Source organism: Odocoileus virginianus, chromosome 25 (genome assembly GCF_023699985.2).
Source record: "Odocoileus virginianus isolate 20LAN1187 ecotype Illinois chromosome 25, Ovbor_1.2, whole genome shotgun sequence".
Taxonomy (NCBI): Eukaryota; Metazoa; Chordata; class Mammalia; order Artiodactyla; family Cervidae; genus Odocoileus; species Odocoileus virginianus.
In genome coordinates this window covers 13385176-13412255 of record NC_069698.1, presented here as the reverse complement: position 1 = coordinate 13412255, position 27080 = coordinate 13385176, and the positions used below count along the sequence as shown (strand labels likewise).

The following is a 27080-nucleotide window of genomic DNA, read 5'->3' as shown; positions in this document are numbered from 1 at the left end:
GTGGCAGTAAAGCCAACTTTTGAATAGGGGACATACCTGTATTTCCTCTTTGGTCTTTCTTGGATACTGCCTCTCGCAAATACTTCCTTGTCAGCTCTTCGGGTTGTCTTTCCTATATGTATCCATCTATGTCTCTGATATTTTCCATCTGCTACCACCTCTCTGCTGTTTTCCTTTCATCAATATATACTGCCTTCCCACTTTTCCTGTTTCCTTTCTCCTCTCAACTCCTTCCTCTCCCATTTTTTGAAAACTTTCATCAAAACATTCTAAAGAAAAAAGAAAACCCTGTAAGTGTCTAGGAGAAGTAGAGAAATGCCAATGGTTCTCTCCCTTTCTTGGGGTACTCCATACTCTTCCACCCACTCGTTTCTCATTCACTTCTTAACTATGGTCTGGCCTCAACTCAATCACAGAATGCAAACTGCTCTCACTAAAGCCACTAAAAATCCCTTAATTTTCACACTCAATGAAACCTGATCATCCTTTGTCCTATTAGACCATTTATTTTGGCATTTGACATGTCCTTCTGTGCTTCTTGTAGTTCTTATTGAGTATCTTTTCTCTCTATAAGTTCACAGCACTCAGCGTTCCACTTTCCTTCCTGCTTTTCGGCTTAGAATTCTTTTCTGGTTTCTCCCTAGTCTTTCTCTGTTGTGAACTAGGACTCTTGGTTACCATAGGAAATGAGTTAATTGAATGGAAATGGCTCTAACATAGAATGAGAGAATGGAGAAATTGGGTGAAAAAACAATCTGGAACAGAAGGAAGGAAGCCTAGGAGCCAATCGACGGCCAAAATCATGTCCCAACACCAGCTCAGTGAGACCTGCTGTCCCTACTGTTGAATTTGGAATGCCAGCTGACACAATGCCATGGCCATGGATGCGGGATGCATTTGCTGGAGTCTTGATATCACGGTCTTTGCAACCAATATTCTCTTTTGTCCCTGTACCTTTTCTCTTTATTTCCATATTCTAAATGGAGGTTTTGTGGATTTGGTTTGCCAAATCTAGATCAAGTTCCCTCACTCTGTGTGCAACAGGAATGGAAAAGTCAGATTCTAGCTCTGTTGGTTTCTTTTTTAAAATTAATTTTTATTGGTATATAGTTGATTTACAATGTTGTGTTAGTTTCTCCTGTACAACAAAGTGAATCAGTTATACATATACATACGCATATACCTAATTCCCATATAGGTCATTATGGCCATCATCTTTTGGCTTCTTGAATGGGTGATACCTATACCGGCCACCAAGGCTATGTGGCAGAAAAAGTGGTCAGATGTTGGCTATCAAATATATGCTGTGTATCCACTGTGCAACTGCTTTAATACAACTTCCTCAAGTTTCTTTCCATGTCCTTCTTTATGCACACTCTTCAATCGATAGGTTATTAATAAATATGCCTTCAGCTACTCCCCAAACTCCTAAGACATTACTTATATGAAGGTATAGTAGACTCATATTACTAAGTACCTCTCCTCTTAATGTTCAGAGGATGCTCGCTCCACAAACTGGCCACTGTAGCTGAGACCTTGATTTCAATTTTTGATGATTATCTAGTCAGTCACCACGTACCTCCTCTCTCCTTCGCTAACCCACCCTTTCATATCTAATGTCATCAGGTCCTAGTGACTGCACTTTGAATTCTTTTGCATCCATCTCTTTGTCTCTCTCATAACTACCAAAGTTATATTGCCAATGGACTAGGCACTATACATGCATTTGAATCACTTGTGGAGCATTTTTTAAAGTACAGATTGTTAGAACTCCATCTTGATCCACTGAATTAATTTCTACAGTAATATCTCACAATATATATCCGGCATAAAAAGCTCCACAAACAATTCTGATGGATAATCTGGTTAGAAATCCCCTGGACAATAGCAACATTTCCTGAAGAGTATCCCTGATCCCAGTTTCTCCTCCATGACATCTATTTTCTGCACTAATGAAAAACTAAATTAAAATACTCTCCTGTGTCTCTCCTTGTCTTAAAAACTTTCAGTATGTACATATTACCTGAGGCAAAGAGTTCAAGATCCTTCACATAGTATTCAATTCATTTTATAACCCTGCTTCTTTTAAATATCTATTTCCTTGACTGATAATCCATGTCCCAGACTCAGAATTTCCCTACCACAGTCTATCAAGTTCCCACAAATTTAGCAAATGGTTAGACTGTTTCTTTTACGTAAATATATTAATTTCAGCACATTATTTGAACTGAAATTATTATACTGATTGACATCTCTTCAGATCCCCCAAATAGTTCATTATAACAATATTTTATGAAATTAAAAGGACATTCTGGTAGAAGTATGATTTATTTTGACTCCACTTTCCAAGCGTTCAACTCATAAAACCATAGTGAATGTTCTTTCTACATTTTTTGCATTTTATTTCAGGAGACTTCCAGTGAAGATATGGAAAAGGAAAATATAACATTGCTGACAGAGTTTATTCTCACAGGACTTAAGTATCAACCACAGTGGCAAATCCCTTTGTTCCTGGTATTCTTGGTGATATACCTCATCACCATTGTGGGGAACCTTGGTCTTATTGCTCTCATCTGGAATGACTCTCAACTTCACATCCCCATGTACTTATTCCTCGGGAGTCTGGCCTTTGTGGATACTTCCATATCATCCACAGTGACTCCCAAGATGCTGGTCAACTTCTTCATCGAAAGCAAGACGATCTCTCTCTCTGAATGCATGGTGCAATTTTTTTCCTTTACAGTCAGTGCAACCACAGAATGCTTTCTCTTGGCAAGTATGGCATATGATCGCTATGTGGCCATATGCAACCCTTTACTTTATCCAGTGATTATGACGAATAGACTATGCATGAGACTGTTGGTCTCATCATTTGTAGGTGGTGTTCTTCATGCCTTTATTCATATAGGTTTTTTATTTAGATTAACCTTCTGCAGTTACAACACAATACATAACTTTTACTGTGATATTATGCCACTGTTCAAAATTTCTTGTACTGACCCATTTATTAATATTCTGATGGTTTTTATTTTCTCTGGTTCAATACAGGTGTTCACCATTCTGATTGTGCTTATTTCTTATACACTAGTTCTCTTTACAATTTTAAAAAAGAAGTCTCTTCAAGGTATAAGGAAGGCCTTCTCCACCTGTGGAGCCCACCTCCTCTCTGTCTCTTTATACTATGGGCCTCTTCTCTTCACGTATATTCGTCCTGAATCCACACAATCAGATGATCATGATATGATGGACTCTCTCTTTTACACTGTCATAATCCCTTTGTTAAATCCAATTATCTATAGCCTGAGAAATAAGAAAGTCATAGACTCGCTGATGAAAATGTTAAAGAGGAATATTTAGGTCTCATAATATATGTTCTCTTTCCATTAAAACAGTCATAAAACTGCAGATCAGATTTTGTTATGTGTTGACTAGTGTTCAATTTTTTTTTAGTTATAACTGTCATTATTTTCATGACCTGTTAGTTTCTAACAAATTCCTTAAAATGTCTATCTTTTTCAAAAACACAAAGGCATTTTAATTAAGTGTTCATATCATACTAAAATAACTAAAGCAGAAAACACGTGAAAACATTTTACATGCTTGTATATTCTTCAGTATGGTTTTACAAATGAATTTACTAAGTATATTTTAAGCACTAAAATAGTGTTGTACCTCTGAAAATTACTTGAGCACGATGTCTTTGATAAAATATAGCTGTATAAAAATGAAAGTCAGTTGCTCAGTTGTGTCCGACTCTTTGCAACCCCAGGGAATGCAGCCTGTCAGGCTCCTCTGTCCATGGAATTCTCCAGACAAGAACACTGGAGTGGGTAGCCATTCCCTTCTTCCCTTCTCAAGGGGATCTTCCCAACCCAGGGATCGAACCCAGTTTCCCACATTGCAGGTGGATTCTCTACCATCTGAGCCACCAGGGAAGCCCAACATACACAATATAGCTGTATAGCCTGGAGACACGTATCACATTTAACTCCACAGGAGAGGTGAGTTTGTGTTTGAGTGAACAGTGGCAAATCCCAGGAATTCTGCTAGCCATCAAAAAGTCTTTTACTCCACTGAATCTCATGTCTTGTGGGGACCAATTCACCAATTTCATCAATTCCAACCTAATCAGGAACACCCTCACAAAAACACCCCCAAATACTGTTTAAGTAGATATCTGGACAGCCCATGGATTAGTTGACACATAAAATTAACAATTACAAGTTCACTTGCTGTCAACTTAGTGCCCATATGCATATCTTAAAAATTATATTCTATTTCTAAATAATGATAATAACAAGGAATAATTCCACCTAACATGATACAACTCTGCTGTGTACAACCTAAAATGTATTACCTCTTCCCAAGAGTGGAGGTAAAATCTTTGAGTGAAGTTTACTATTCATTTTCTTTGATATCAGGTAATACAATGTCAAATTAACAACACTTAATTATGATAATACGAAGTCAGTACATCTTATGTCTCATGATAAGGGAATAAGAATGGAAAGAAAACAAAGACAAGTGCTATACAGACACTAATGTATTCATATCAAACTAAGAAGGAAATCTCTTGGCAATTACAATCCTCATCTGTAACTAGGACATGTGATTGTTGTTAGGCATTTTAACTAACTTCTTTGACTACCCATTCTGTGTTCTCTTTGCCTTCAGCAAGCACCTGACTCAGGTGGTCATTGTTCTTCTCTTGGTGGAATGACCCAAATTTCTGAAGAGTCTGGGCCATTAGAACTATTGTGTGGTTTGACCTCGAAGTTTTTCATTGACCTTAACCATGGGAATAACAATGCTAAGAGATACCCTAGAGGGTGTTGTGTATTCCAGACATACTGTTTATTACTTTTTCGTGGAGGAGTCCAGTTTCCTCTTGTTACTTGCCATCAATCACCTCACCCAACATAGCAACTCACTTCTTTGTCTCATGATTCAAAGAAATGTAAAGTCAAAGGGACTGAGTGGTCATCTACTTTCAGGTCAATGGAAGAATTGTTGTCTGTCTTGGTGGAAGCAGGCTGTCCTGCTAGAAGGTTTTCCCTTCACCATTGTCCTTCCTGAATGTCACAGAGAGGAACTGTGTGCAGCAGCTGTCCACTTTCTGATGGTGTCCACATACCATGCAGAACCATCTGTAAGTCAGGCCCCAGACTTCTCGGTCAGCTAATTATAAGGGCACAGGGCCCAGCTGCGACACAGAAGCCTTTGCGGCAGGATTGGAGGCCAGTAGCATTGGAACCCGGAGAAGGCAATGGCACCCCACTCCAGTACTCTTGCCTGGAAAATCCCATGGACGGAGGAGGCTGGTAGGCTGCAGTCCATGGGGTCGCTAAGAGTCGGGCACAACTGAGTGACTTCCCTTTCACTTTTCACTTTCATGCGCTGGAGAAGGAAGTGGAAACCCACTCCAGTGTTCTTGCCTGGAGAATCCCAGGGACAGGGGACCCTGCTAGGCTGCCGTCTATGGGGCTGTACAGAGTCAGACACGACTGAAGCGACTTAGCAGCAGCAGCAGCATTGGAACCACTTCTTCAAGTAACTTATTTGTGCCTTCAGGGCCTTTCCTGCTTGATCAAGTATATGCTGTTTCTATTTGATGAAGGAATGTTTCTGTGCACACCAAAATTTAAGGTTAGTGGGTCAGATAAGATCCAGTTTGTCAAGGGCAGCTCCAGTATCATGGCAAATTGGTGGTCCACGGTTAAACATTCATTTTTCTTTACTGAGGTTGACTATCAGGCCTACCGCTGCTTCTCTACAGGAGAGTAGCTATCCACGGAGGATGGCAGTGTTTTGCTCAAAGTTCTAAGGGCTTGCATTTCGATCCACCTCCAGAGGCTGATTAAAGGCTCCAAGCAGCTGCCACTGCTGATTCAGGCTCCACTGGATCTGCTGGATATGGCCCGAGAGGCAGGACAGCATGCAAAACAGCCTACACATGGTACAAAGCCTTCTTTTGCTCTGAGCTCCACTCAAGACTAGCACTTGGTAATGGGCTGGAATACCACATCCAAATAAGGATAATACTGCCTCCACAATTCACAGAGGCACATTATGTGTTGTGTCTCTCTTTTTCAGCAAGGGCCAGATGTAACAACTTATCCTTAACCTCAGAAGGTTTTTTTTTTTTTTTTTTTTTTTGACAAGCTCTGTATCACTGGAAACCTACAAATTTCACTGAAATAGAAGATCGCTGAACTGTTGTCATATTTATTTTCTACCCCTGTCCTGCAAGTGGCTTCCTAATAAATATTATTTCTTATTCATAAGAGTCGGACACAACTGAGCGACTGAACTGAACTGAACTGAAGACCAATAAGCACAATGTCATCCAGGTAACAGACTAAAATGATATGATATTTACAAATCACATGTTTGATAAAAGATGTGTATCCAGAATAGATGAAACAGTCCCAATACTCATAATAAAAACAAATAAACATGTTTCGATGCTGTTCTCTCTAAACATCCCAACCTCGCCTTCTCCCACAGAGTCCAAAAGTCTGTGCTGTACATCTGTGTCTCTTTTTCTGTATTATCAAGGGTGAAACAGATCACCAGCCCAGGTTGGATGCATGAGACAAGTGCTCAGGGCTAGTGCACTGGGAAGACCCAGAGGGATCAGGTGGAGAGGGAGGTGGGAGAGGGGATTGGGATGGGGAACACATGTAAATCCATGGCTGATTCATGTCAATGTATGGCAAAAACCACTACAATATTGTAAAGTAATTAGCCTCCAACTAATAAAAATAAATAGAAAAAATAAAAACAAAAAAATAAAAACAAATAAAATCAACCTAAAATGGGTAAGATATTTGAACAAACACTCCATCAAAAAAGTTATAGAGATGTCAAAGAAAGATGCAAAAAGACACTCTATAAAAATTAGTTACTAGGGAAATGCAAATGAAAGTGCAACAAGCTATACTTATCAAAATGACTAAAATTGAAAAAACCATCACATACTGGAAGCAGTAATACAGGTATTTGTGATCAAGGATAGACAACCAAATAAGTTAGGAAGTAATTACCCAAAATTAAAGAGGACATTATACTGAAGCCAAGTGTTGGTTATGTTGAAGCTACCACTGCACATCACATTCCCCACTCTATTCCTCTGTGCATTTTTCACATGATTCCTCTCTTCTATGATATTTTTCTCCTCTATTTGGCTTTCACCAGCAAAATTCTAAGGAAGCAGATCAATAAGTCTATGATGCTGTTTGCTTCCCCCCATCTAGCCATCCAAGTCCCAAGTGGAGGTTACGCATTTTCTTTGTTACTCAGATAGCACATCAAATTATCAAAAATAAGTTCAAGTCTGGGAAAACTGTCAACCACCATTAAAATCATAAATAGCTTTCCTTACAGGATCACATACACAAAAAGTACTCACTGGCTCAAGTTCTATGTAACCCACAAACTATCCGACTCCATTTGGCTGGGAGACATCCTCTCGACTAAATTACAGTTGAGTTCCTCTTACCACTATCCGAATTTCAGAAATAAAAGATAATATACAATGGTGAGCCTAGTGGGACTGCTCTTGCTCACAAAGCATCACTTAAAATGAAAGACAGGTCTAGCCCTCGATTAGAAAAAATTTGCATATCTAGACACCAGAGACATAGGATTAAAGTCTTGAAAATATACAAGCACCTCCATTTCCTTGCTCTTACTCCTTACCAGACCCATCTAAAAATGCCTTCTCAACAACATTTCTTCAAGGGGAGTAAGACAGTGGTCTAACAAACACAGTGAAAAATTCACTCGGTCATTATCTGAGAAATCTAAATTCAAGACAACTACACAAGCATAGGATCACATTATGACCCAACCGGAGTTGCTAACAAAAGTCTAGAAGGCAATAACTGTGGTTGAAAGGTGTGGGCAAAAGTGAATTTAATATTGTTAAATCCAAATTGTACGCCACTATGACTGATGTCTGATTTTAAAAGCTGTAGAACTGCCGTGACCACAACACTCTGGATTACATCATACCAATGAACCAATCAAAGAGCCAGGGAACCCCATTGTTTGCAGCAACAGTTAAAAATAGAGGAACATGGAACTTTAGCCCATCTTTGCCCAACAACATGTACAATGGATGGTGAAACTTTATGTATACATTATATTACACTATTGGAAATATTACTCAGCCATATAAAAAGAATTCATTTGAATCAGTTTCTAATGAGATGGTATGAAACTGGAGCCCATTATTACAAGCAAGTAAGCCAGAAAGATAAAGACCATACAGTATACTAACAATATATATGGACTTTAGAAAGATGGTAACGATAACCCTATATGCAAAACAGAAAAAGAGACTCAGATGTATGGAACAGACTTGTGGACTCTGGGAGAAGGTGAGGGTGGGATGTTTCAGGAGAACAGCATTGAAACATGTATATTATCTAGGGTGAAACAGATCACCAGCCTAGGTTGGGTGCATGAGACAAGTGCTCGGGCCTGGTGCACTGGGAAGACCCAGAGGGATCGGGTGGAGAGGGAGGTGGGAGGGGGGACTGGGATGGGGAATACATGTAAATCCATGGCTAATTCATATCAATGTATAACAAAAACTACTGTAATGATGTAAAGTAATTAGCCTCCAAATAATAAAAAATTAAAAAAAAAAATAAGTCAGTTAACTTTTGTTTATCTGAATGAATTACACTGAAAACTTTCTCTGCTAATGCAAAAAAGGAAAATCTGATCATACCACCATTTCAAAATCCCATAATAGTTTTCCTTTACATTGGGATATAGAACGAAGTCTCTAACCTAGCCTCCACGTTCCTGTGTTACCCACATAAGCTGCCTCCCTGATCCCATGTGGCTCTGCATGCATCCCTCTTTTCAGCTACATTTACTATGTTGTGTTTCTCTAATTATCTAGGCTCTCTGATAAACTGATAGTCCCTCCAATGGTGAAGGTCCTGTGGACTGCACCTGTCCATAAGCTTCACCTGTTATAAATGAAGATGCTCAGGTCCTAGCCCTGATCTACTGAAACAGAATTTGCATTTATCTAGACCTCCAGGAGACTCATAGGCATTAAAGTTTGAGAAGTACTGATACAGGTCACCTCTCATTGTGGTCTTTTGTTTTTCCTTTACTCCTTCCCCAGACCTTTGCTTAAAAGGCTTTCTCACCATATTTCAGCTTAAAGTTGGGAGTTAAGCATGTGTCTGGAACATGAGCTACAGTTTGTTTGAGGAGAACATATTTACTTGGGGTCATGTCTTGACAGGAATCTAGATTCTAAGACCATACTGATCAAAGCAGTCAGAGCATCAACATTTATTGACAAACCGGAGTTTGCATACACATGTCAGAAGTGTCATCTGTGGTTGAAAGTGGTGACATAAAGTGTAATTTATATTGTTAAAACCATAACTGTCTACTATGACTGATGTTCATGATTTCAGAAACTGTGATGCCCCGTGGAACAAACTGGATTTCTCATACATGACCAAATTCACAATGCCCAGGAGAACAGCTTAGCTTTGGCCAAAAGTTAATCAGTGGGTACTATCAGGGGAACTTTAGTCCTTCATTCCTTCTGCTTCTGGCAGAAGCACACAGTTGTACAATTGGTTAACTCGTGTGTTCAAAACAAATTTATATAATATAATTATAATTTATATTTATGTATGCAAATAACATTTTCCTGAGCTTAGATAATAAAGCTTCCAAAATGCAACAGTGTTCAAAGAACTGTCACCTGTGTTATTGTCAATGCAAAGCTCTTAGATTATTTTCTACTTCAGAAAGCCTGAACAGTGAAAGGATCACAACAATTTCTAACAGATATAGGTAAGAGAGAGTGATTTTTCTAATATTTATTATTTTTTTATGGAAGGTTAAAATACTGTTAAATTTAATATAATTTTGATTTGATTTACAAGATGTCAAAATTATCAGTTGAAAAATGGAAAAAAATAATGAATAATCAGAATATTTTATTTTTGAGAGTAAAATCTGGATGAGTAAAATAGCTCTAAGAACATAATATACTCTTTAAATATTTAATCATCTGGTTAGCATAATTATAATGACTCTATAGAACAAGCTTTGCTTAACTAGAACTTCAAACAAATGAACAACAGTTTAAGAATTTAGGTCAAAATACCATTTGTATCTTGATAGGGATTGCATTGAATCTATAGATTGCTTTGGGTAGTATACTTATTTTCAAGCTATGGTATTTTTCACAGAACTAGAACAAATAATTTAACAATTTGGATGGAAATAAAAAAAAACCCAAATAGCCAAAGCAATCTTGAGAAAGAAGAATGGAACTGGAGGAATCAACCTGCCTGACTTCAGGTTCTACTACAAAGCCACAGTCATCAAGACAGTATGGTACTGGCACAAAGACAGAAATATAGATCAGTGGAACAGAATAGAAAGCCCAGAGATAAATCCACAAACCTATGGACACCTTATCTTCGACAAAGGAGGCAAGGATATACAATGGAAAAAGACAACCTCTTTAACAAGTGGTGCTGGGAAAATTGGTCAACCATTTGTAAAAGAATGAAACTAGAATACTTTCTAACACCATACACAAAAATAAACTCAAAATGGATTAAAGGTCTAAATGTAAGACCAGAAACTATAAAATTCCTAAAGGAGAACATAGGCAAAACACTCTCTGACATAAATCACAGCAGGATCCTCTATGACCCAGAATATTGGAAATAAAAGCAAAAATACACAAATGGGACCTAATGAAACTTAAAAGCTTTTGCACAACAAAGGAAACTATAAGAAAGGTGAAAAGACAGCCTTCAGAATGGGAGAAAATAATAGCAAACAAAGCAACAGACAGAGGTTTAACCTCAAAAATATACAAGCAACTCCCGCAGCTCAATTCTAGAAAAATAAATGACCCAATCAAAAAATGGGCCAAAGAACTAAACAGACATTTCTCCAAAGAAGACATACAGACGGCTAACAAACACATGAAAAGATGCTCAACATCACTCATTATCAGAGAAATGCAAATCAAAACCTCAATGAGGTACCATTACACACCAGTCAGAATGGCTGCTATCCAAAAGTCTACAAGCAATAAATGCTGGAGAGGGTGTGGAGAAAAGGGAACCCTCTTACACTGTTGGTGGGAATGCAAACTAGTACAGCCGCTATGGAGAACAGTGTGGAGATTTCTTTAAAAACTGGAAATAGAATTGCCATATGACCCAGCAATCCCACTTCTGGGCATACACACCAAGGAAACCAGATCTGAAAGAGACACATGTACCCCAATGTTCATCACAGTACTGTTTATCATAGCCAGGACATGGAAGCAACCTAGGTGCCCATCAGCAGACAAATGGATAAGGAAGCTGTCGTACATATACACAATGGAATATTACTCAGCCATTAAAAAATACATATGAATCAGTTCTAATGAGATGGATGAAACTGGAGCCTATTATACAGAGTGAAGTAAGCCAGAAAGATAAAGACCAATACAGTATACTAACGCATATATATGGAATTTAAAAAGATAGTAACGATAACCCTATATGCAAAACAGAAAAAGAGACACAGATGTATAGAACAGACTTTTGGACTCTGTGGGAGAAGGCGAGGAGGAGATGCTCTGAGAGAATAGCATTGAAACAAGTATACTATCAAGTGTGAAACAGATCGCCAGCCCAGGTTGGATGCACGAGACAAGTGCTCAGGGCTGGTGCACTGGGAAGATCCAGAGGGATGGGATGGGGAGAGAGGTGGGAGGGGAGATTGGGATGGGGAACACATGTAAATCCATGGCTGATTCATGTCAATGTATGACAAAAACCACTACAATATTGTAAAGTAATTAGCCTCCAATTAATAAAAAAAAAAATTTAGGTCATAATGTTTTCTGGATAAGAAATTTGTGTTCAAAATATTTATTTGACTTAATTACCCATATTCTCTGATTAAATTTTAAGTTAAATCACTTAAATAGCAATCTCTATTCTTTCACCCACTTCTGACAATAATTCTATTATATAGACATGTATACACACAGACAGAAAAATGCTATTGCAGTGCTTTTCTCAGATTTATGAGTTAATAAGTACCTACACATCAAATTGAGAATTTTTTAATGTTTAGTGATTTGGGATTGAGTGGGAGGATGTTTACTTGAAATAAATGTACATTTAACAACTTCCATTATTATCACTGGATATATATATTGCCTTTATTCAGTTTCAGTCTTTGCTCAATTATATTCCACTAATAAACCTGTGGAGAAGCAAATGCTGTGCATGTAAACCAGAAAGATTTCTAGAGATAGTCAGCTCTAATCACAATAACAACAAAGTAAAAGCATCTTTTAAAAGTGAAAATAACTTTGAGGCAATACTAGTATTTTTATAACCAAAAGGTAAAATTACAATGAAAGTCTCTAATTCATACACAAATTCCATAGGAAAATAAACTTGGAATTTTGTGTAAAAGAAGAAAGAAATGTTTCTTTCTGCTGACAATCTTTGTTGAAACCAGAATTGATAAGATATTTACCCCCCAAACCACTGAGACTTTCCTCTTATTTCATCTTCAGCTCTTCTCTGATACTTCCTTTCTTCATTGCTTGGCGTTCCTACACTTACCATCTATGTTCCTTAGTCTCTTCCTGTTTTTTGTTGTTCCTTGTTTTCATCCACTCAAATTTCCCATTCCACTTCTCTACCTACTCTCTTCTCAATTTCCTCCTCTCTCTTTCTTTTGAAAACTTTCAAAATATTGTTCTACAAGAAATAAAAAATGCATCTGCCTGTGGGTGGTAAACAAATGTCAACTGTGGTCCACGTCTTAAATACTTTATTTCATTCTCCTCACTGCTGTGCCACTTGCTTCCCATTCCCTGCTCACTACTCTCTGATCTCAACTCTATCCCCAAATGGAGAATGCTCTCAATAAAAATCTCTTAATTCTCACACTCATGACTCCTGTTCACTCCTTATCCTCCCAGAGCAGTTATTTTGCTTTAGACACCATACTTCCCTTTGTCTTTCTTGAGTATTTTCCTCGCTTTAAGTTCCCAACACTCAGCTTTCCAATGCCCACCTTCTCTGTTCACTCCGCCCAGTATCCTTTTCTTGTCTTTCCTTTTCTCCTCCTGTGTGAGCCAGAGCTCTTGGTTGCAAGATGAAATGAGTTAACTGAATGAAAACTGGCTCAAACACAGAAATGTTAGGGGAGGTGGAGAAATCCACCGGGGAAATCGGCAAGGTACAAAGAAAGAAGTCAGACTGTCAACAGCCAAAACCATGTCCCAGCTTTCTAGCTCAATAGGATCACTTGTCATTGCTGCTGAACTTGAATTCCACAGCTCACTATTGATGCCACTGCTATGTGCACAGGATTCACGTTCTGGTTCCTCAGTTGATTTTGCAACGAAAGCAACCAAAATTCTCTCTGTCCCACGTTTGACCTCTGTCTCCCCTCTCCAAATCCCAAATCCAGGGTAAATGAGTTTTTTTTTTTCCCCCCAGCTATACCAAGTCCCCTCCCTCTAGGTGCCATGGATGGGAAAGTTAGTTTCCAGAAACTTTGCCTTCTACAAAGGATGAGAGCTTTAGTCTGCCACCAAGACTCATTTGGGAGAAAAGAGAATCAGAAGTCATCCATCCAATAAATGATGTATATTCATCCTTAACCTCTTTATATAACTTCTTCAAGTTTATTTTCATTCCTTCCATTTTTCACCTTATGCACACTGTTCAACATACCAGCCATAGTAAGTGCTTTCATTCACCTCAATGACACTCAAGTCATTATTTCTATGAAACACTTGTAGAATCACACTGCTAAGTTTACCTCACTCAGATGTCCAGAAGATGCCCCTTGCAAAAACCAGCTACTGCATCTGAGTCTTCAGTCTCGGTTTTTAATGACCACCTAACCAGTCACCAAGTGACTCTCTTACTAACCACTCCTTCACATTAATCTGTCACCAAGTCTCATTGGCTCTATAGTCTGATTTATTTTTAATACTTTTATTTATTTGCTTATTTTTGGCTGTCCTGGTTCTTCATTGCTTCGTGGGCTTCTCTCTATTTGCAGAGAGCAGAGGCTCGCCTATAGTTGCAGCGTGTGGGCTTGTCACTGAGCGGCCTTCAGGAGATGCGGCGCCTGGCCTCAGCAGCTGTGGTTCCCAGGCTCTAGAAAACAGGCCCAACAGTGGTGGATCATGGGCTTACTTACTCGGTGGCACATGGTATCTTGCTGGCCCAGAGACTGAACCAAGGTCTTCTGCATTGGCAGGTGGATTCTTTACCACTGAGCCACCAGGGAAGCCCTGATTTATTTTGATCTATGGCTCTGTCAGATGTTCAAGCTGGATTTAGAAAAGGCAGAGGAACCAGAGATTAAATTGCCAACATCCGTTGGATCATTGAAAAAGCAAGAGAGTTTCAGAAAAACATCTACTTCTGCTTTATTGACTATGCCAAAGACTTTGACTGTGTGGGTCACAACAAACTGTGGAAAATTCTTAAACAGATGAGAATACCAGACCACCTGACCTGCCTCTTGAGAAACCTGTATGCAGGTCAGGAAGCAACAGTTAGAACTGGACATGGAACAACAGACTGGTTCCAAATAGGAAAAGGAGTATGTCAAGGCTGTATATTGTCACCCTGCTTATTTAACTTACATGCAGAGTACCTCATGAGAAGCGCTGGGCTGGAAGAAGCACAAGCTGGAATCAAGATTGCCGGGAGAAATATCAGTAACCTCAGATATGCAGATGACACCATGCTTATGGCAGAAAGCGAAGAAGAACTAAAGAGACTCTTGATGAAAGTGAAAGAGGAGAATGAAAAAGTTGGCTTAAAACTCAACATTAAGAAAATGAAGATCATGCCATCTGGTTCCATCACTCTTGGCAAATAGATGGGGAAACAGTGGAAACAGTGACAGACTATTTTTGGGGGGCTCCAAAATCACTGCAGATGATGACTGCAGCCATGAAATTAAAAGACGCTTGCTCCTTGGAAGAAAAGTTGTGACCAATCTAGACAGCATATTAAAAAGTGGAGACATTACTCTGCCAACAAAGGTCTGTCTAGTCAAAGCTATGGTTTTTCCAGTGGTCATGTATGGATATGAGACTTGGACTATAAAGAAGGCTGAGTGCTGAAGAATTGATGCTTTTGAACTGTGGTGTTGGAGAAGACTCTTGAGAGTCACATGGACAGCAAAGAGACCCAACCAGTCTATCCTAAAGGGAAATCAGTCCTGAAAATTCATTGGAAGGACTGATGTTGAAGCTGAAACTCCAATACTTTGGCCACATGATGTGAAAAATTGACTCATTTGCAAAGACTCTGATGCTGTGAAAGATTGAGGGCAGGAGGAGAGAGGACAACAGAGGATGAGATGGTTGGATAGCATCACCGACTCAATGGACATGAGTTTGAGTAAGCTCTGGGAGTTGGTGATGGACCGGGAGGCCTGGCGTGCTGCAGTCCACTGGGTTGCAAAGAGTCGGACATGACTGGGAGACTGAACTGAACTGAACTGACAGCTCTGTCTTCTCCCTCATCACCCCAATCACATCACACATGAACAAGAACTTCACATACTTTTAATCACCTGGGGAGCATTGAAAAATGCATGTTATTTGACCACATTCATGATCTTTGGGATAAATTTCTAAAATAGTATCTCAGACAATATTCTGCATGAAAAACTACCCCAAATAATTTGGACATGTAATCTAGTTTGGGAATAACTGGACAAGAATGATATCTTACTAAAGAGTATTTATGACACAAGATTCTTCTTCCTACATTCTGTTTTCTACAACCAAATATTTAATTTCAAAAATAACCTTTGATGACACGCCACATCTTTTCAGTGCTTGCCTATTGCTTGGTGAATAAAATTGAAGATTATTCATATGATATTCAATTCACTTGATAACCTAGGCCTTTCTAACATTTTTAAAACCTTCATTCATCTCAAACACACAGAATTTCCATATCTCATTCAGTAGTTTACCCATAAATTTGTTCATGTTCAGAATTTCCTTTTGCTAAACAGGTTTATTCCTGTACATATTTTGAACTGAAATAATCACATTTTCCAAATATAACAATTTTCCCCAATACTTTTCACATATTAAAATAAGAGCAAATAAAATTGTATTCAGGCTAGTTTATGGTTTTATTTATATTAACCTAACTAAATTTTTAAAATCTTCTGATATATATTCTTTTCACATTTACTGCATTGCTTTTCAGAGGCCATCTATTAAGGATATGGAAATGAAAAATGCAACATTGCTGACAGTTTTTTTTTCTCACAGGACTGAAGTATCAACCACAGGGGCAAATCCCCTTGTTCTTGTGGTTCTTGGTGATATACCTCATCACCATTGTGGGAAACCTTGGTCTGATTGTTCTCATCTGCAATGACCCTCACCTTCACATTCCCATGTACTTAATCCTTGGAAACTTGGCCTTTGTGGATGCCTGGCTATTCTCCATTGTGACTCCAAAGATGCTGTGTCAGCTTCTGTGCCAAGAGCAAAATTATCTGTCTCACTGAATTCAAGTTACACTTTTTCCCCCTTGTAATCAGAGTAACTACAGAATGCTTTTTGCTGGCAACAATGGCATATGATCGCTATGTGGCCATAAGGCAAACCATTATATTATCCAGTGATTATGACAGACAGACTGTGCATCTGGCTACTAGCTTTGTCATTTTTAGGTGGCCTTTCCCATGCCACACTTCATAACGTTTTTTAATTCAAATTAACCTTTTGTGATTCCATCATAGTATAACACTTATACTGTGATATTATACCATTGTTTAAGATGTCCTGTACTGACCCTTCCATTAATTTTCTGATAGTATTTATTTTCTCTGGATGAATACAGGTGTTCACCTTTCTCATTGTTCTCGTGTCTTATTCACTTGTTCTCTTTACAATTTTAAAAAAAGAAGTCTGTAGAAGGTGTGAGGAAGACCTTCTCCACCTGTGGTGCCCATCTGCTATCTGTCTCTTTATATTATGTGCCTCTTCTCTTCATGTATGTGCGTCATGGATCTGCACAAGCAGATGATCAGGATATGATGGACTCTCTATTTTACATTGTCATAATTCCTTTGTTAAATCCAATTATCTACAGCTTGAGAGATACGAAAGTCATAGATTCACTGACAAAAATGTTAAAAAGAAATGAGTAGATATTTAATACTAATAAATGTCCTTTTTTCATTAAAACAACAAAATTTTACAGGTGAGATGTTGTGACATGCTGATTAGTGTTCAAAGTTTATTATATTTATAATTATCCTATTATTTTAATGACTTAAGATGTTAGTGCCTAACAAATTCTTTAAAGTATTTGCTTATCTTATTCTAAAATATATAAGGTATTTAATCAAATGTTAATGTCATAGAAAAGTAATTAAAATTGAAAACAAATGGAAATATTTCATATTTTTGCATGTTCTTCAATGTGTGACTTTATAAATGCATTAAGTACTAAACTAGTGGAGATCCTCTGAATAGTTTATCATGTGTTTGATACTCACACAACTGTAGAGCCTTGTATCACATGTAACTCCACAAGGAGGCAGGTTTGTGTTTGAATGAACAGAAGTATTCCCAGAATTCTGCCTGCCATCAAAAGGTATTACTTTCTACTTTATCTGACTCATTATAAATCTTTAGTAGGGATGAACTCTCATATCACATAGAGAAATAAACAGAAATTAGAAAATAATGAGGAAAAATGGCATTAGAGGTAAGAAATTAACTCAGAGCTACAGTGTAAAAGATGCCCTTAGCTAGTATGCTTTTTAGAGAAAGGCAAAGAGGCAAGTTGTCTCTCACAAGGACCTTTCTAGCTTTGTTTGTATTTGAAGGTCAATCTGAAAAACTTCACTAATTAGAAAACTAACAGATTACAATGATGATTTAAGTTGGATAGGCATAGAAAAGAAGAAGAAATTACAGAATAGAAAGAAAATGGTCAATTTTTCTAGAATTAAAAATAGGCAAAATATTACGATTTTAAAAACAGTAATATATTGCTAACATTTAACAATAACAGTAATTGTTATTGGAGTGTATTGTTGACAATGAGGAGCTTTAAATGTATATTTGTTGTTGTCATTGTTCAGTTGCTAAGTCGTGTCCGAATCGTCGTGACACCGTGGACTGAAGCACGCCAGGCTTCCCTGTCCTTCACTATCTCCCAGGCACGTTCACTGAGTTGGTGATGCTATCACATCATCTCATCCTCTGCCACCCTCTTCTCCTTTTGCCTTCAGTCTTTCCCAGCATCAGGGTCTTTTCCAACGAGTCGGGTCTTCGCATCAACTGGCCAAAACACTGGAACTTCAGCTTCAGAATTAGTCCTTCCAATGAATATTCAGGATTGATTTCCTTTAGGATTGACTGGTTTGATCTCCATGCAGTCCAAGGGACTCTCAAGAGTCTTCTCCAGCACCACAATTCAAAAGCATCAATTCTTTGGTGCTCAGCTTCTTTATGGCCCAACTCTCACATCCAGACATGACTACTGGAAAAACCATAGCTTTGGTTATACAGACCTCTGTCGGCAAAGTGATGTCTCTGCTTTTAAATATGCTGTTTAGGTTTGTCATAGCTTTCCTTCCAAGGAGCAAGCATCTTTTAATTTCATGGCTTCAGTAATCATGTGCAGTGACTTTGGACCCCAAGAAAATCAAATCTGTCACTGCTTTTACTTCTTCCCTTCTATTTGCCATGAAGTGATTATATCAGATGCAATTATATTAGTTTTCAGAATTTTGAGTTTTAAGCCAGCTTTTCACTCTTCTCTGTCAGCCTCATCAAGAGGCTCTTTAGTCCCTTTTTAGTTTCTCCATTAGAGTGGTATCATCTAAATATCTGAGGTTGTTGATATTTCTCCCAGCAATCTTGATCCCAGATCAAGAGTCATCCAGCCCTGCATTTCGCATGATGTACTCTGGTTTCTCTCTCATGGCTCAGATGGTCAAGAAACTGCCTGCAGTGCAGGAGACCCACGTTCTACCCCTGGGTTGGGAAGCTCCCCTGGAGAAGCGGATGGCTACTGGCTCCAGTATTCTTGCCTGGAGAATTCCATGGACAGAAGAGCCTGGTGGGCTACAGTCTGCAGGGCCACAAACAGCTGGACATGACAGCAATTAACACACACTCTGTGTATAGGTTAAATAAACAGGGTGACAATATGTGGTCTTGCTGCACTCCTTTCCCAATTGTGAACCAGTCAGTTGTTCCATATAAGGTTCTAACCGTTACTTTTTGACCTGCATACAGGTTTCTCAGGAGACAGGTAAGGTGGTCTGGTATTCCCATCTCTTTAAGAATATTCCACAGTTTGTTGTGATCCACACAGTCAAAGCCTTTCATGTAGTCAATGAAGCAGAAGTATATGTTTTTTTCTGGAATTTCCTGCTTTCTCTATGATCCAACAAATGTCAAAGATCAAATAACTTTGAGATGATACAAGGTTATATAGCTCAGTGGGTGGATAGGAAGGACATGAAAATAAACAAGAATTTGGATGTTTGTGCCTTCAAGTTCTTAAATGTCCATTTTGTCAGACTACATACGCTAAGAATAATAAGTGATTCATCTTCAACTCCATCTTTATCTTTATCTCACCATTGATTCTATATATATTCTTTCTGATACCACTGAAAGCCTCACCTTCATAACTGCATATCTTTTTGATTTACAAAACTCAAGTTACTTCTCCTCCCATTCTGTGGATCCTCCCTTACATCCCAAACACAGCTGTCAAATTATTCTTTGTATGCAGAACTCAGAGCAAATCATATATTAGACGTTATAAATGCTGTCAGAATATGATTTTTTTTTTACTTTTGAGAAGATATTAATACCATTTAAATGACACTTATTTGAATGAAATGACTAAAAGTATTGTCATATTTCCTTCTACTTTTCAATATAAAGCAAGAAACTTGCTAACTGTACTGTGAGTATTTATGTTAACAAACCAATATGATGTAAATATATAATCTATATATACATATAGATATCTATCTATCTAAATGTATATCATATAAAGAGTTTTAATAAGATATTGGCACATAGAATTATAGAGACTGAGAATCTGCCCTCTGCAAGCAGGAGACTCAAGGTAATAGATGCTCATAGCTCAAAGGCCTGAGACAGTAGAATCAATGGTATAGATTTCTGTCTGAGTCTGCAATCTTAAGAACCAAAACCATCAAAGACATGAGAAGAGCAATGTCTGAGACAAGCAGAGAGACAATTCAGTGATCCATTGCTTTTTTTCGTTGTTGTTAAATTAGGGAGAGGCATTTGCTTTACTCAGTCTACTAATTCCAAACTAATCAGGTCTGGAACCACCCACACAGACACACATCCATAGGTAATATTTTTCAAGATATCTGGATATCCCATGGCCCAGAGAAGCTGATACATAAAGTGAACCATCACAACTTTACCTGTTATCAATTTGGCACCTATACATAATTCCTTCCCATATTTAATCTTCAAATAAAGACAACAAGGTCATAATTCCACCTAACATAATACGACTATGCTGTGTACAACTGAAAAGGCACCAAGCCTTTCCCCAGATGAGCAGGTAAAATCCTTCAGTGATGTTTACTCTTCTCCTCAATATCTGGGAACTTAGTACTATGAGGTCTAATTAACAGTGTTTAATTACAATGATATATAGTCAATACATCTTATGTTATGTGACAAGGGATAGGGAATAATAGTGGAAAGAAAACAAATATATTATCTGTATATGTATAAACACACACACACACACACAATGTATTCTTACCAAAACAGGAAGAAAATACATACAGCAGCGTTACTGTCTTCATATCTGCAACTGATGACATGGCATTTAAAACTTTATACATTTATACACTCTCCCACTACCAGTCATATTCCCATTGACTTCAGGAAGTACTGAAGCTAATTATTGCTATTTACCTGCTGGGGTGACACAAATCTAATGACCCAAAGTGTCCAACTGGTTTGTTAAAGCTTGCCACTGACCTTAATCATAGGGAAGAACCTCTAAGAGAGGTGCTATAAAAATTTTTATAAGAGCAATAATAATTTAAAAAGAAAATTTAATATCTAATATGATCTAAAATCTTAAAATCTAGTATCATTTCTATCATTTAGTCTTATTGTTTTAATTTCCATTTTTATGTTTTATAATATGCATAATATTTTAGCATTGTGGTACATCTATCTAATTTATAAATAAAATGTGTATAATTTAGAAATATACCAAATGACTTTACTGACATGAATGTACACCAAAAATGGTTTGGAATCTCTCATATTGTGAAGCAACCAGCAGTCAGAAGATAGGTGAAATACATAAGGAGATGAGACAATCTGGGGGAAATTCTAGAATGAAAGAAGAATGAGTTCAAATATAAAACTCAGGGGAACATTAGTATAATTAAGGAAAAAGAAAGAAACACAACTCAGCATAAAAGACTCAGATGGAGCAATTAGGAAGATAGAAGCAGTGAGTGTTATCACAGAAGCCAAAATTAAAGATTTTCAATAGAGTCAAAGCCTACAGTTTGGTTAGAAAGGTAATTAGATGTTCTTTGGAGCAGGCATTCAGAGTTAGTTGTGACTTTACTGAGAAACAGGGTTTGATAAATTGGGAAGGACAGAAAAAAAATAAATGGAAAGGAACCCAAACAGAACAACTTCCAATATAATTCTCCATTCCCTTTATATTACCTGTTCTCTTTACATTATGTATAAGTAAACTTCTACCACCCTAGGTTGCTATTAATCTTTTAATTAGGTCTTGCTCTTTCAAGTTTCTAGGCTTTTATCATTTGATTCCCTCATGCTAGTTCTTTCCTCATGTGCTTTGCTTATTAAATCCTAATTTATCTTCAAGGTTCATCGGGAATGACAATTCCATTTGAAAATCTTTTTTTTTTTTAATTCGTCCAGGTCACAATTAACTTTGTTCACTATATTTTAATACAGCTTAGTTATACTTTTTTATATTACAGCCTAAATTGCTTGCTAGTTAGCAATGTAAGTGTCTCTGTCTTCACTAGGAGATTCCTTTCAGAAGCATTTGTAAAACTTGAGAAAGTCTTATCCCCGCATGCTCACATTCTATGTGCACCTTACCCACCGTCTTTTCCAACACCATGTCTATTGCAAGCACTTGATTAAGGTTAAACTGAACTGAAATTTGAAAAATAAAAAAAGCACGTACTGAGGATCTAGCTCCATTTGTGAACACGGGTTCCAAATACATATGACAGTGTCAGTGACTTGCTGACTTAAGCATATATAATCAAGACTTAAAATCAAGACACATACAAGTCATACTTGATCCAAACGCAATATAAAAACAAGTACCATGTATACTTTGGTCACCTGATGTGAAGAGCCAACTCATTAGAAAAGACTCTGATGCTGGGAAAGGTTGAAGGCAGGAAGAGAAGCAGATGACAGAGGATGAGATGGTTGGATGGCATCACCAACTCAATGGACATCAGTTTGAGCAAGCTCTGGGAGAGATGGCAAAGGACAGGGAAGCCTGGCGTGCTAAACTCCATGGGGTGGCAAAGAGTGGAAATGACTGAGTGACTGAACAGCAACAATCTTGTATATTAGGAAATGAAAAAAACAAATTGAAGGAACTAGGAAAGTCCTTTAGGAGGAGATCTGATTTGAGGTGAGGATGGAGTAGTTCTTGGAGTAAAGAGACGAGGACGGTGTTTCAGATGAGGGAAACGTAAGCATATTAATTAAACAGGTGCACAGAAGAACAGTGAAGGGATGCACGTGGCCAAGTGCCCTGAGGTGAGAGGAATAAAGTAAGGTGAGAGGCAAAATTCAGACATACTATGCAGCATCTGAAAAGACCAAAATTAAAAAAATGGACTTGTGTGAAAAGCCAATGAAAGACCATGCAAACTCTTGAGTAGGAGAGTATAATTTTTTCATTCATTGGACAAATATTTGTTGAGCACTACAAAATGTCCCTACAAAATGCTACAAAATGAGCACTACAAAATTGTTTAAGGTGTTAGAAATATACAGGGGTGAACATAACAGAGAAATCCCTTTCCTCTTAAGTCTATATGCTAATGGTGATTGGGTGAAAGGAGTGACCGACTGACTCCTTGTGATACAATAACAAATAAATACGTAGCATATCAAGGTGATTAACGGAATGAAGGTTCTTGAGAGTCCCTTGGACTGCAAGGAGATCACACAAGTCAATCCTAAAGGGAATCAACCCTGAATACTCATTGGTAGGACTGCTGCTGAAGCTGAAGCTCCAATACTTTGGCCACCGGATGTGAAGAACCGATTCATTGGAAAAGACCCTGATGTCGGGAAAAACTGAAGGCAGGAGGAGAAGGGGATGAGAGAGGATGAGATGGCTGGATGGCATCATCGACTCAATGGACATGAGTTTGAGCAAACTCTGGGAAATAGTTAAGGACAGGGAAGACTGGTATGCTGCAGTCCATGGGGTCACAAAGAGTCGGACACAATTCAGTGACTGAACAACAGAGTGGAAGGGGAAAAAATAAGGTAAAAAAGATAATGGCAGCTGAGGGAAATTGCAAAGGCAGGAGAAACATTTCAGTAATTCATATGTAGGAATAAATAATGATATTACAGTTTCCAATGAGGTTTTTAAAAGATATTGGGACAAATGTAAATCACAGAGTGAAGTTAATGACCCCAGCTGAACCTATCACATATTTTAGTCTCCTTTCAAAATTCTAATAATCTTTCATAAGGCATATTAGTTGTTTCAGTAAAAGGTAAAATTAATATGAGACTGTTTTCTGCTCATTTAAAATTTATGCAGATAATAAACAGCATTTAATAAGAATATATATAATAATTAGCAAGGTGATCATCAAACAACCTTAGTCTTTACAAGGCATGCTTTTATGTGCTTCAACCTTATAGTCTTACAAGGCATCTTTTTATGTGTAGGGGACTGAATCTCCCCACAGAAATACTCTCATGTCTGTGCAAGGAAATCCCTTAGGATTTGATGGAAATTTTTAACTTTGCATCATAAGGAACATAATTATTGACTCTGACCTATTTGCAGTCTCCCAGATTTTCATTCTTTTAATCCCAAATGTTTTAGAGACCAAAGTTTATATTCTGAAATTCTGTGAGACCTAAGACCAGGAAGGAAACATGAGGTGCTACAAAACATTCTCAGTGAAATTTAGGTAAGGGGAATATTCTAATTTATTTTTACTTTTAGTATTAACATCCATTAATATATATTTATCTGCAATTATTAAGCATCTTTTGGTTGTTATTAGGTTTCAACTATGCTATTATCTTTCTAGCTCTTTTCAAAACTGAAGACTATGGAAAATTAGGATGAGATTCAAACTGTTATTCACAATAGCCTTTTCAGATTAAGGTAGAACTTCAAAATATACAGGTAAAGACAAAAAGGAACTCTATTAAATAATTCAGGCACTTACATTGAACATTTTCTAACTTAGCTGCATAATTAAGTGGCTTATTTTTAGTACTTTAAAACAAATAACCAAAATTTTCATTTGGTGTTTTTATTTTGATATTTTGATTATGGAAAAATAAAACTATTTTGACCAAAGAATTTATATTATTAAACCTAACAGTTAACAGCCCAAGTGGATCACTAAATGATAGCTTTTTAAGAAGAAAACAAAATTTGCCCTCAAAAATTGCATGAAGATTTAAAGGGTTTTCTCTTCTAAGTTTGTGAAATAACTGAAGTATAAAAGCAAGCTTACTATTATTTATTAGCTTTTAATCCGCTGTGATATACTTTGGAAAGTCTTACACAGTTTTTTAGAGTAGGAAAAATAGTATGAGTAGATTCAAATGAAAGGATACCTATTTTTAAATTAAATATACATATGGTACTTATCATAAAACCATTGTTTAACATATATAACATGCTGATTTGATACATTTGTATATGGTAGTATGATTGCCATTGTAACATTCAGGAGTCTATCATGTCACATAATTGTCATTTCTTCTCTGTGGTGAGAATAATTAAGATCTAGTCTCAGTACTTTTGATGGTTATAGTAAATATTTTTGTCTACATTAGCTATACTGCTCATTAGATTCCAGGACTTATTTATCTACTAGTTGCAAGTTTGTACCCTTAAACAGCATTACTCCTATTCTCTTACTCCTTATCCCCTATTAATACCATTTTACTCTGTTTTTATAAGTTTTGCTTTTTTAGATCCACACGTAAATTATACCATACAGTATTTGTCTTAATCACTTAGCATAACGTCCTCCAGGTCCATTCATGTTTTCACAAATAGCAGGGTATCCTTCTTCCTCATGGCTGAATAATATTCAATTGTGTGTGTGTATGTGTGTGTGTGTGTGTGTGCGTGTGTGTATGTATACATACATATACACCACACTAACCACCTCGTCTTCTTTATCCACCCATCTTATGATGGACACTAGATGTCTATTGTGGAAAATGTTGCAATAAATATTACAGTGCAGATATCCCTTTTATAACTTGTTTTCATTTCCTTTTGATTATACACCCGGACGTGGAACTTAGGGATCATATGACGGTTTTATTTTTAATTTTTTGAGGAAAATTAATCTTATTTGTAATGGCTGAACCAATTTACATTCCCACCAATAGTGCATAAGAGTTCTTTTTTCTTCACATCTTTGCCAATACTTGTTATTTCTTGCCTTCTTGATGACAAGCAGTCTGAGAGGTATAGGGTAATAGCTTGTGGTTTTGATTTGCATTTTCCTAATGATTATTGCTACTAAATACCCTTTCATGTGCTGTTGATTATTTGAATGTCTTCTTGAAGAATACCCTTCAAGAAGTTTAGTTCCTCTGCCCACTTTTAAATCAGATTTACTTTTACCATTGAGTTGTATGAGTTCCTTACATATTTTGGATATCAATCCCCAATTTTTGAATGATGAGGTTTGAAAACTTTTCTTTGTAGACTCTTCTTCAAAATTAATAGACTCAACTTGCAGAAGGGGTCACTAAGGTTCACTGATAGGATTCTGCAAACAACTCCACCCCTTCCAGGTCACTGGGATGGAGGAAGAGCTGGAATCAACACTGTTTTCTCCTCATAGCACAGTACAGCTGTCATAAGCAGTACAAGTCACAGTTAACTTCAAAATGCCTATAATTTAATAAGGAAATTGTGCTTTCAAATATAAAAAGGTAGATTATACATAAGGCATTCTAGATTGTGTTGCATATATAAGACATGCTTGAGAGCAGACAAAATGGAGATCAGTGTGGTCTGGGGCATTTAGTTAAAACTTTCTTAAATAGCCTTACATGTAAATTATGCTTTATATGAAAAGAGGAAGTGATTTAGATACATGGGCAAAAGCACCAGAAATAATCATGGACAGAATCAGTATTTATGGAAATAGGTATGACACTGGGAAAAGGAATAAAAGATATACTAATCAACGGATATTTAATTCCTTAGCTACCAAAGATCGCTATTTTTAAAACTGAATAGGGAATAGTCCTCCCCTTAATCTTAGTAATCTTCATGCAACTCCTAAGGCAAAATTTTAAGATGTCTACTGTATTTTTTTTCAAACAGGCACTCTACTGGGAGATTATATGAAAACTTTTGCTCAATGAAAAAAATATATGTAAAGAAAAATTGATTTTAAATTTATTCTAAAAATTTTTAAATACTGACACTGAACTTATTTGAGGACACTGAACCAAATATGGATACCCTAAATTTGTACACTATACTTGTACAATTTCATAAAGACAAACCTTTCCCACTGTAAGCATCCTCCCTGGAATTATCAAAACAGTCTCATTAACCTGAGTTTTAGATTTGAGGTCATAGAGGCTGACATATTAAGGGAAGAAATTTCCCTTAGAAGTCTGTGTGCCTGTATCACAGAGACAGTGGGAGAATCTGAAAAGGAAGCTCCTCTCCTTGTTTTAAAAAGAAAAATCTGAAGATAAAACTATACATGCT

The 27080-nt window shown here is 37.2% G+C and overlaps 1 protein-coding gene and 1 pseudogene across 1 annotated transcript; both read left to right on the top strand.

Moving 5' to 3' along the window:
- The first annotated feature begins 2406 nt into the window (after positions 1 to 2406).
- On the top strand, positions 2407 to 3357 carry LOC110144059 (olfactory receptor 5H2-like). Its single transcript, XM_020903874.2, has one exon. The coding sequence runs from the start codon at positions 2428 to 2430 to the stop codon at positions 3355 to 3357; it is 930 nt and encodes a 309-aa protein (XP_020759533.2). The 5' UTR covers positions 2407 to 2427.
- A 12938-nt stretch (positions 3358 to 16295) lies between these two features.
- LOC110144058 (olfactory receptor 5H2-like) lies at positions 16296 to 17229 on the top strand (annotated as a pseudogene).
- Positions 17230 to 27080: the final 9851 nt, after the last annotated feature.